Genomic DNA, 12,903 nt, shown 5'->3' on the forward strand with positions numbered 1-12,903 from the left:
CTTTGGCGACAAAAACATTGCCTTTATTTTTAACACTAACATATTCTTATTAAAGCAGTATATACAGTTAGCTTCAAAAGAGTTATTTACAAAAATATCTAATATAAACTATACCGAGACAAACAAAGTTTATTTTTTTACAATATTCATATGTGACTTAACGTAAGTAAAAAATCGATGTAATGTGCTTTGGAATATTTAATATTTAAGTTACAATCGAATTTTTACACTTTGCTTATAATCGTATTCACTCAGCTTGCTGTTTGACTTCCACTGATCCAAATTAATTCATTTATCCAGACTTATAAGAAAATTACTGATTTGACAATTTTAACGAAAAATAAATAAACAATAGCAATACACTTAAAACGAATTAAAAATAATACAGAATAATGATAAGTAAAATATTATGTTTTCAGTTTTAATTAAATTTGTAAGTAAGGAGGAATACACAAGAGATCGATCGGTTGATCGCGATTGACAGGTTGAAAACCCCTGACCTAAGGTAAGAAGAATTAATCAGGTAGGAGTTAGTTGGATGAGTAATATCATTAAGTATGAGCTGCAGAAAAAAAAAATGCTGTGGAAGAAGACAGGTGACCAGCAAGCTCATGAATAGTACAAGGATCAGGCAAGAAAGGTGACTAGTATATAAGATTATGAGAAGAAACTAGCTGAGCATGCCAATGAAAATCTCAAAGAGTTCTTTTTGTTAAGTTCTGAATAAAACTAAAAGTGGTTAACTTACAATTTCTTCAGAACTTAACATGCATTTTAAAACCTTGCACATACTGATATGTCAAGCAGGTAAAAATTAAATGTAAAGGTGCCACACAAATTAGTAATTTTAGAATTCTGTTATTTTTCCCTTAATATTATAATGTATTTTGTTGTGATTAAATCCACTGCCTAAGCTTTGCTAAAAATAGCATGAGTGTTTATGCACTACTGAGTGAAGGTCTAACAGATCAAAGGTCAATTGCCAGAGGCAATGCACGTGCGCCAGAGTACGCCTTGACTGTGAAGGGAAGGCACGCAACTAAATCCCCCCGTCCACCACCAAAGAGATTACTGGGGGAGAATGTGGCACTAGTGAAGGGAGTTATACTTTGAAGTGAGCAAGGAAGGAAAAGGATAGGACGTAGTATGGAAGTGTAGGGGCACGTAATTTAAAAAGGCAACACAGCGCTGGACTTGGGCTTTTTCTCTCATTCATCGGATCCTCTGCCAGAGTCCCTTGCTGGTCAGTCGTCTGCTCTTCTGGGAGTCATACTCTCCGTGCCCCGATGTTTGTCCCGGTTTCTTGGACGAAGCATCGAGCCACAAGTGAGGAAAGAATGCCAAGCAGTCCTTGAGAATCTGCTGATAGAAAGTTCGTTCAGCGGAGCTGAGGTCCGGTAAGCAGTATAGACAGCTGAGCTTTGCTTAAACCTGGCAACCAGTGAACGGCAAGCATGTGTCTTCAGTGTCCAAGATTCATCTAGCCTGAATCTGATGAGAAGGAAACAGCAGGTCGAACGGAACCAGGAACAAATCTGAAGGTGAAGCTGTATCGAGATGTGTATGATTTTCCACCAGTTCCCAACTGGGTGGTAACGTAGAAACCTTTTCTTTGTTCAATGATGAAAGTGTGCAGAAAGAGTGATTGCAACTTTTAATAGAATGTTTAAGTCTAGAATATTATGATTTCACGTAAGGACTCTAGAAACCTAGTTTAGAAAGACGGACTAAATTCCAAGACAAGAATGTAGAAATTAGAGCATGTCCTGAACGTCTGTGAAGTGCATAACCTTAGTAGAATTGTGTCATTAATCTTTGTATTACTTTTGTTTGAGTGTTATTTGGATTTGATACCTGTGCTTGTTAAAATAGAATTAGAGAAATGGAGTGTGTATATTTTATCTGAAATTGACATCGAAGTTAGTGCATGACAGAGTTAATCTTAATAGTGTTGAGTCATTAGCCTTTGTTTCACCTTTGTTCGAGTGCCATGTGGAACTGATACCTAAACTTGTTAAGATAGAATTAGAGAGATTGAGTGCTTATGATTTATCTGAAATTAATATTGAAGTGAACATATGTCTGAGTTATCTATGACTTATAATTTGTTTAGTGCATAATTAAATGTTTTCTTTTGATTTAACAATGGCCTTGCCTGAGATCATTTTCTGCTACACCCCCATCCTCATAAAAATCGAACCACATGTGCCTCCCTTCCAAAATGGAGGAATTTTGGAAGGGAGGTACAACTGTAGACTGAGATAGGGATAAATTTGAGACTTTAGTTATTTTATATAAGATTCAGAAATTAAGGATACAGTTCAGAGCTCAGTACTGGTTCTTTGATTCTTCACTGTTTGAAAATCTAGAACTTAGGGTGGCGCAGCAAAAATAGAAAGTTTCCCTGAGTCTGAAGAAAGAACCAGCATTAGCTCCGAAACAAAGGAATTGCCATTGTCTGTTGGGAATCTTTTTACTTTCAACTCATGAACCATATCCTTATAGTAAAATATGGCCTCAAATTAAGAGTAAAGATTAGAGTATATAAAAGAAGTGAGATAAGGGAAGGAAGAGACATAATTTGACCATAGAATAGACATAACAATAGAAGGGGGGGCGTAACATTTTGCTATGTAGCAATTAAGTGGAAGAATAACCTTAAGTGCTGATGGTCATGAGGTTAGAGAAGCAGATAAAATAGTGAGTTACTGGTGACCACTTTGCAAGGGTATGTCTTTTATGTGAGGTTAATGCTGTGACATATGTGACAGGGATTGATGCGAGAACAGAAGTGGATGAATTCGATGGCGTTAGGATGCTGTAGAATCTCAACGTAAGTATTGTTGTTGGATTAGATGGGATATCAGCTTGCATTGTGGAAATGTGTGAGCGAACTGGCAATGCCTCTGACTAGGATTTTAATTTAAGTGTTAGTTCTGGTAGAGTTCCAAAGGAGTGGAAAGTGAACAAAATAATTCCCTTGCATAAGGAAGTTTCTAAGTAGCAAATTATAAACCAATCGGTATCTCAGGAGTGGATGTAATAGTACTGGAAAAATTGGTCAAAAATAGAATTTAGGAATGGGTGGATAAGAATATGATGCTCTGAGGGGAGGGACAAAATGGCCTTGTGAAGGGTTGATCATATCTTAATAATTTACTAACTTTTTATAATATTGACAGCTTAGTTGGATAAAGGAAATGGCTACATGATGATTCTGCTGAATTTTTCAAATGCATTTGACTAAATACCACATGTAACACAGATTAAAACAAATGGTTTTAATCTGTGTTACATGTGGATAAGACACTGGTTATTTGGATAAGAGGATGGCTGCTGTATAAAAATTAAAAAAAAAAAAAAAAAAGAAGTGATATACAGAGGAGCAGAATCCAGGCAAAAGCTAATGACTCACATGTCGTGTTTTGTAGGGTTTAGTGCTAGGTCCACCACTGGTTAATTTATTCATAATTGATATAAGAAATTACTTGAAAGGAAATATTCAGGTTGTTTGCTAATGTTGCAAAATTCGAGTAATAGTGAATCAGGGTGATGTTGGAGAGCTTGCAGAATGACTTAAGTAGGCTATCAGTATTGGCAAAATGTAATGGATGCCAGTTTAATGTGTAGAAACATAAAGGTTATGCATTTTGGGATAAATAGATTACAAGCTATGTATATATCACATTGATGGCCCAGGGAATACAAGCTAGGGATTTGGGAGTAGTTGTAGATAAATAGTTGAAGTTTAAAGGACATATTGCTATAGTATATGGGGTAGCTCAAAACATTATTTGGTTATTGACAAACACACTAACAAGGAGAAATAGAGAAATTATCATTCCTCTTTATGGACCTAAATGACCACATCTGGATTACTGTGCTCAGGTCTGGTCACCTGGATTTCTTAGGGATGAGGAAGTGGTGGAGAGGATCTAGAGGCAAGTGACAAAGATGGTGAATGATCCGTGGAATGCTCCCTGTGAGGCTAGATTGAGGGTTTGTGGATTACAAAAGTCGGTTGATAGGGCAAAAAAGGGGAGATATTATAGAAACATTTAAGTTACTTAAAGGATTTTATAGGATTGATGCAAGCAAAATGTTTCAGCACTTGGCTAGAGGGGGCAGAACATGAGGAACCTAGGAAGTGAAGTAAAAGTGTGGTTAGTAGGGGCATGAGGACTATATTTTTATTTGGAGAGTTATGAGTGAGTGAATGAGCTGCTAAAAGTTATTTGTTAGTTCTTTGTCTTTAAATGGATTCAAGGAGAGGTATGATAGATTATATGGATAGTATTGGTCTCTCACAATGAGTCTTTGGACTCCATGGAGGTGCTCATACAATAATAATAATAATTATTATTATTATTAAATGAATTATGAAAAAATTTCATATCTTTCTGCACCACTCTAAACCTGTACACATCACTGAAATCCTATTTGCCAGTGTCAGAGATCCGCTAACTTGAGAATTGACGGAAAATAAATATAGTTCTGTTTGGTAATTTGTAGTGATGTTTTTTCTGATTGTTGCGCACTGTGAGGGCCAGTGCCATTTCTACACGATTACACTGGCACCTATGAAATATATTACTTATAAAATAATAATTAAAATAATTAATTAGAATTCAGCAGAGTTCTTAGTGTACCCAGTAAAATTGCATTGAAAATGAACACGGAAAGTGTCAAGTTTCGAAGTAAAGCTTGGTTGGAGCCAACTTGGGAAAAAAAAAAAAGTCTTGTTTCAGTGCTGTTGCTTTTTTTGTGTGGTTCCCACCCATGGAAGGTATTATAAACTTATAGTATATTTCGTGGGTAGGCTAAGACATTTTTTTACCATTTTTATCAATTTTATATATATATTTTGCCACTTTTACATAGTCTGGAAATCCTTATCTAGAGATCAGACATTTAACTTTTTCAAAGTCACTTCAGGCCTCCATTAGCAGGGAGGTGGTGTCACACTGGGCAATAAATTTCATCTCTGACCTAAAGACAATTACTAACATCTATATCCACCATGAAATTCGAACCTGTGACCTGTTGGTTGAAGACAGGTATGGTAACAACTTGGCCAACCTGGCTGGCACACTAAACAATAGCCATTTAGTTGATTAAATATAACTGAGTGCCAACAAATGCTATTATAGCATATTATAACAGACTGAAAAGTCCTAAGCAAAGCCTTATAAGCACAGTGCTATACTAAAGCAAATTCACTACAGCAAAGGTTTGCTGTAGTGACAGTTGATGTGCATCAGTTTAATATTCAATTTTGCCAGTTTAATTTAGCTTGGCATTACAACAAAGCCATTGAAATTATTGTTATACTTATTACTTTTTTTTTTAAATTTCCCTGAAGGTACCAAGCAAGCAAATTCAGCTTCAAAAAAGTGGAATCATCACTGTGACTTCAAAACAGAATAGCCAGCATATGGTAAATATTTAACCTAAGATTTAACAAATATGAAAGTACTTCAATAAATAAGGTAACAAGCACTATTATCTGAAAGACTGTACATAATGAATGACCCATAAGTCAATTTTGGTACACATTAATATCAGTTTATAGATTTATTACCAATCTATTATCACTTTAGAAAAATTCTTTAAATTTTTCAGGAAATAGCAACGTATACTAAAATATTAATTAAAAAAACTTTAATCAACATTTTACTATATTTTGTCAATGTTACATTGCCATCTTCTGGGAACATAAAACTATGATATGTGCATGCAGGCACTAACAACGAACAAATGAGGCTGAAGGCAACTGAAGACGGTCCTAAAGGTGTCCCCTAGTGGGATAAATTGGGTTGTCTTGGCTGTTGGGCTGATGCAAGCTTCCCAAATTTGGGGTAGTCTCATGCGCCCAAATTTGTTGAGGTTTGGGAAGTATTTTAGAGCTGAGGCCGATTCCAGGAATAATCTCTCATACTTATGCTGCGGTGTAGTAAAGTGGCTTTCTTCCGCTGTATTCTGTGGTGGGTATCTAGAGCATGGTCAGCAAATCCTGAGTGGCTGTATTGGTGAAACTGGATGTAATCTTTGTGTTTGGATATCCTGATATTAGCTGTCCTGCCTGTTTGGCTGTAGTAGGACAGTCTACAACTGCAAGGAACCTGGTATACTCTAGGTAGGTCAAGTGGAAGTGTCTGGTCTTTGGTGGAGCAGATAAGGGATGGCAATTCCTTATATGGTTTGTAACAGGTAGTCATATTTTTTTAGGATTTTTGTCTTTGCCAAGAGAGAAGCTATGTACATTATCCCCTCTCTTATTCATTATCTATATGGATCACATTATGAAGGAAAGTGGCATTAAACCTGATATCAAAATAGAGGTGTTAATCTCAGCTCTTTGCTTTATGCAGATGATGATATACTTCTAAATAAATCCACTACAAGTCTGCAAGATCACCTGACTGAATTGAATAACTGTTGTAATAGATATGGTATGAAGGTCAGCATTAAAAAGACAAAGACCATGAAAATAGGCAGAAACATTGAAAATATCAACTGCATTGTGAATGGAGAACTTATAGAACAAGTAAAACATTTTACTTTAACGATTTTTAGTGAAGATGGTAAGTTAAATATGGAAATAGACAACAGAATCAACAAAGCTTGTATTTTTCTTTTAATGCATACAGAAAAATTAAATGATTAATGAGGAAAAGGAGAGAGAAAATATGAAGATGTGCCTGAACTACATTTTTGTCTACAATGTGATATATTAGCTTCTTAAAATTAATTTAGAAGGCTTATAAAAATCAAATCAGTATGTATGAATATTTTATCTTCCGTCTTCTTGCATGTACTGAATTAACAGCAAACCAAAGTTTACACAGTGAAGTGGGAGAGTTTCTCCCACAGTACACAAATAAGTTATCTCTTGCAATTATAGAAATCACAACAGAGGTACTAAGGAGCCAATTACTTATGTATAACCCCTAAGTAATTATAGAACATCAAGTCAGTTATCTGTTCAGTTAAAAATTAACCATGTGCAATCATCCATTATGCGTACCGTGCGAAGCAAAGATGGTTGATTGGCAGTGCAGCACTGTTGATTACCGACAAACCCAGTGACAATATGAAGTCCTGCAGCTGTAAATTTCATGTTACCAATAAGAAAAAGGGTAGTATATTGTGCAATTTCTGTTGCCACTGGCTACATGTTCCCGCACAATAAATGGAATATGTGCGCAAACTACTTATTGACCTCGACCAGCCCTTCTGTTTGTTGTGCCTCCCTTCTGTGAAGCAGCTTCTGAACATAGGTAAATGAATGAAAATGTTAACACTGTGAATAAAACTTTCTTCTCTAAAATCTGAACGCTGGAAGTTGAGTTTGAAGTACTCAAAAGTCAGTGCCACAATGCAATTGCCCCCTTGCCCAACAAGGCTTAAAAAAAAAAAAAAAAAAAAAAAAAAAAAAATCGACGACCTAGTTGCATCAGTGGCACACGACTTGATCAAGGCCTAAAACAAGAAATTCAACACCGTTATTGTGAACTTTCTGACGTAAACTGTTTTATTGATGAAAATCAATAAAAGCTGACATCAGCAAATTACCAGGAGAATGGAACTTTACTTCTAGAAATATCATTAGGTATCATTGTTTCAGACCCACAAATAAAAGAAAGCATGGAATGAACTTTCCACACTTCGTGAAAGTGACTTGTGACACACCAGCAAGCATATCTGAATTAATAACAAGTTCAAAGGCACTTGCTCCCAGTCACACATATATGCTCAACCTGACCTAACTTTTGCCCAGAAAGAGAACAAGGATGCAAACGTTGAAGAAAAACGACGAAATGGAGACAACAGTTAGGTCATAGACTACAAACAAGGAAAATTGGTGCAGAAAACTAGTCTCCACAGTGATGCCACTGTAGAGACTGGTATGCAGACATTGCATAGAAAACGTACAAGAACCTTGCAGTCAAATTTTTGCCTTACAAAGCCTTGCATATCCACTTCACCAACATCCATGTTCTCAACTGCAACTTTAATAATGTCCAGTGCCATCTCTGGTCTACCAAACCCCACTTACTCTTCTTGGCAGAAACCAAAATTCACCTTCCCCCAGCACTGTTCATCTCAACTATCCAAACTGCACACTCTTTAACTCTTTTCAACCTAAGGGTGGTGTCTGTGCATATATTTGCTCTGATGTACCGTGCAAGAGAGAGCATCCAACCTAGAATTGCCTTACTTTGACCTTCTTTGGTTGAAAATCTCCCTTTCCCACTTAGTCAGATTCATTTGCTGTCTCTATTGTTTGCCTAATGCCACCACTCATTCTTTAATTTCCTCTCCTTAAACATTCTTTAGTCCAGTTTCCCCAACAGTAAAATCATCCTCCTAGGAGATTTTAATGTCCAGAACACCAGCTGGCTTTCCTCTGCCAGTTTTACAGATCTAGCTGGTCTCTCTTACCAAAGCAATTGATTGTAACCTTTGCCCAACACTAATGGCCTTACAAAAATTGTTCACATGGTTACCAGATAACCCTAACTACTCCCCAAACATGCTAGATCTCTTTGTTGTAAAAAATCCATTAAGCATGTTGGAGGCTTAATGGATTTTTTACAACATTAACTAAGAATTAAAATAGAATTTAATACTTCCTATATTTCGTCCTAGTCACTAGGACATCTACGGGGATTACAAAAACAATTAATGTAACATATACACAAATAACAAACAATACTAAGCCCAACCACGTGGGTGACACTAAAGTCCTATCTAGGTAGAGCGCCCTCTAAGGGCAGTAGTAGGTGGCCTGGAATGTCATGGATATGGAAGATTTTGAAAAACGAGCCATAGACTCAGCCCCACTCAAACCTTCTATCTGGCTAAGATATGTAGATGATGTGTTCTCTATTTGGCCTCATGGCCCAGACACGTTAGACTCCTTCCTCAGTCATCTCAATAGTCTACATTAAAGAATCCAGTTCACTTCCTAGACACCTTAGTCACACGCCTGTCTAACGATACACTTACCTTCACCGTATACAGAAAACCCACACACACACAGGCAGATACATTCACAAACTCTCCCACCACCACCCCTCTCAACAATATGGCATTATTAAAACTCTTACCAAGAGAGCCCACAATCTTTGTTCCAGTGGAACCGCCCTCGCTACTGAGCTTAACCACATACACAGCACTTTCCCCTCCAATGGCTACAGCGATCACAGTATCAAAAAAATAATCAACTCCTCCCCCATTCCCCCGTCCTTCTCGTCAACAAGATTTTAAAAATGCCATCACCATACCCTACATCCGAAAAAATAGCCAAGATACTAAAACAGTACAACCTACACACAGCATATAAGCCCACCGCAAACTTGCTACCCTTATCCGTTCTACGAAAGATCAGCTCCCTCCTCTCTCTCTCTTTGCCTGGAGTTTACAAAGTACCCTGTTCCTGTAAGCTGGCGTACTTTGGACAGACAGGCAGATCAGCATCCATCCGTCTAGAGGAACACAAGTCTTACATCTTCAAACACAACTATGGCCATTCAGGCTTGGCTGACCATGTTTTGGACACCACCCACAGGGTATCATGGAAGAAAACCACCATGCTCCACCACAGCAAATTCAAGAAAGAGAGACTTTTCTTAGAAGCAGCAGCAGCTCTCAAAAACCAACCAAATCTCAATAAATACGGTTGCGTTAAGCTTCCGAAGATTTGGGAAACACTCATCACCAGAGTTCCCACCTTACATTCCAGGCCACCTACTACTGCCCTTAGAGGGCGCTCTACCTAGATAGGACTTTAGTGTCACCCACGTGGTTGGGCTTAGTATTGTTTGTTATTTGTGTATATGTCATTAATTGTTTTTGTAATCCCCGTAGATGTCCTAGTGACTAGGACGAAATATAGGAAGTATTAAATTCTATTTTAATTCTTTGTGAGTGTTGTAAAAAATCCATTAAGCCTCCAACATGATGTCCTCACAGCACTTAAGCCTCTACACACACACACTTCTTCCAAATACACATTGAAAGTAGTGGGTCCCCTAGGTAATTCTAACCACAATTTAGTGCTCCCCCTCCCCACATACAACAATGCTTACACAGCCACTCCCATACAAGAGTAGTTTGGCATTATAACAGTGCCTCATTTCCCATGATTGGACTATTGTTTCCAGCCTTTCAATCCATACATTCCCCACACTACTTTGAACTGCTGCCCTCTAATTAAGCCCTAATTCTCCAAAAGATGTGCCATGGCTGTACGATTAAAAAATGAAGCATACCACAACTGGTTTACATCAAGAACTCCATCCTCCTTTAGTGCTCATACTCAAGCCTGAAATTGCTGCAAGGAAACTATCAATGCTTCCATAACAGAGTTTGAATGAGCAAAAAAACAGGAAATTTGCAGCCCGTCAAAATGGTTGCTGAGCCTTCTTGTCTCTTGACAAAGCAATTGGTTGTAACCTTTGCCCAACACTATTCCCACCCTTTTCATCATACCTAGATGGCTCTATTCCATCATCCACAGAAAAAGCCAATCTCCTGGCTTCACACTTTGTCTCAATACATTCATAATTGACCATGGCTAAATCTCCCCCCCCCCCACACACACCTATTCCAGATGCCCAATATTCAATATCCTCTATATTCTCTATTTTTCCAGAAAGAGATCAGAAAAATATTCTTTAAAATAAACACAAAAAAGTCTCCTGGCCCTGATGGCATTTCTTCAAACATCCTGAAGGTTTGTGCACCAGAACTGACTCCAGTCCTGTGTTGCCTGTATATACTTTCTTACTCCACTGGTATCTCTCACAGCCTGGAAATTGTCCTGTGTTCAAGGGCAAAAAATCGCTGCCATCAAACTACTGCCCTATGTCACTCATCTCAATCCTGTCTAAAGTAATGGAGAGAGTCAATTCCAAACTCCTACACTACCTCAAAGGCACCCAGCTAATAAACAACAACCAGTATGATTCTGTCACTGAAGATCAACAGGAGATCTATTCACATATCACCCATCTCTGGACAAATGGCATGTAGAAGTTTGAAATCAGGTGGTTGCACTTGATATCTCCAGAGTTTTTGACTGGGCCTGCACAAAATCTTACTAAGCAAGCTCCCATCATTTGTTCTGTTCCTGGACTTTTGCAGTTGGATTGCCAGCTTTCTGTCTGGATGCACACTATGTTTGTGTTAGATGGTTTCTTATCCTTTCACCGTTCAATTAATGCCAGGGTTCCACAAGTTTCAGTTCTCTCACAAACCCTCTTCTATATATCAATGACCTACTTCAGTTGTCCTCCAACCCAATACACAGTTTTGATTTTCAGTTGATTAAACTTACTCTACGAACATCACCTGATCATACAGAACATCAACCACCACTGCCCTCAATTCTGATCTACAAGCTATCCTCCAATGGGATTCATGTAACCTTGTCAATTTCATTATTAGCAAAATCCAGTTCTGCCTCATTTCTCACAAAAGAGAACCATTTTCTCCCAGTATTACTTTTGACGAAACTCAAATTTCCAGACAAGATGAGATTTATCTTCTTGGAATTACCCTGACATCAAGCCTTTCTTGGTATAAACACATCACAACCAATGCCTCCTCACCTTCCAAAAAAAAGTATGATTTCTCTTTTGATCAAGGTGTTACTTCACCTCTGAAAAGTTGTTAACCCTTATACAAATCAAAAATCTTCCCAGGTATTGAATACTGTTCTCACATTTGGGGTGGGGCCCCCCAAGAGCTATCTCAAAATGCTTGACTCAATACAGAGGAGGGAATTAGATTGATTAATAACTCATCTCTTACCAACTCACTCTTCCCACTTTTGCACAGGCATTTGGTTTGTCAATCAGCTAACACTTTTTATTCCTGTAGAGGGATTAGGCGAGGCCATTTTAGCCCTGTCTAACTTTTGGTGACTGAGGGGGAAGTTCAATCTGCACCAGTATCCAGTCGGAGATAGTTGGCCCAGGACTATCACTAATTATCCATGGCATCCAGTGAAGAGAGGTGGCAGAGAAGTGCCGCAATCTCGTTGTCCCTAATCCTACAGTGGTTTACTATCTGAAATAGCATCGATAATCCCTTCAGTCAATATCAAGTCTGTTGGAACATATGCAGCTGCTGCCCAACATTCTTTCAGAGTACACCTTGAAACCCACAGAACAAGTTTCTTTTCCTTCTGACTTCATCCCTGCTACTGCTGTATTGTGGAACAGTCTTTTGCTTTATGTGTTTCCCAAGGAATACAATATATAGGCTTTTTAATCAAATATAAACAAGTTTCTCCTTTCCCAACCCACTACTGATACACGGTACTAACGTACTATAGGTTGAGTATCCAACCTCTCGTGTACGGACTGAACAGGGAAGGAAAAAAAAATCACTTCAATTTATTTTGACAAAGTAAATGTGTTTAATTTGTACAATTTACAAAAAAACTTTATAAAAGATGTATATTTTTAAACCAAATATAAGCATTAAATTGATAAATACAGTGAGTTGCTGTTAGTAACTCTCATTTGTGCTCTATGCTGAACAACTTTCCATATCATAGTACAAATTTCAGTTTACTGTTACTTCATTACAGATGGAAATGATATCTTTTTGTGCTGTTCTGTGTATATCATTATTCAGCAATGCTGCTATATGCAACATCAAGGAATAATATAGTTTCCTTTATTAATTTTAAGAAATATTTCACACAAAAGTACAGTTCAGATGTCTTCTTTTTTTTTCATCAGTAATTTTATTTTTCTGCCTACATTATAAATTAAGTTGTTTTTTTTTATGAAATTCCCAGTATGTCTAAGAACGCTAGTATTGTGATAACAAAATTCACATGTCTAACAGATGATTGATGCCACTTTAGTATATATTTGTGCTAAG

The 12,903-nt window shown here is 37.5% G+C and overlaps 1 protein-coding gene across 3 annotated transcripts in view; it reads left to right on the forward strand.

The window, feature by feature from the left end:
- Window positions 1-12,903, forward strand: part of LOC150102888 (uncharacterized) — a 327,651-nt gene that overhangs the window by 67,221 nt on the left and 247,527 nt on the right. For all 3 annotated transcript variants that reach the window (XM_090398187.1, XM_090398188.1, XM_090398185.1), the window contains one exon: window positions 5,363-5,437. In XM_090398187.1, coding sequence (XP_090254313.1) covers window positions 5,363-5,437 — 75 coding nt within the window. The remainder of the gene's footprint in view (window positions 1-5,362; window positions 5,438-12,903) is intronic.

The sequence above is a fragment of the Typopeltis vanoorti genome, chromosome 9 (genome assembly GCF_054136105.1).
Source record: "Typopeltis vanoorti isolate ZY-2024b chromosome 9, IOZ_Tvanoo_1.0, whole genome shotgun sequence".
Lineage (NCBI taxonomy): Eukaryota > Metazoa > Arthropoda > Arachnida > Uropygi > Thelyphonidae > Typopeltis > Typopeltis vanoorti.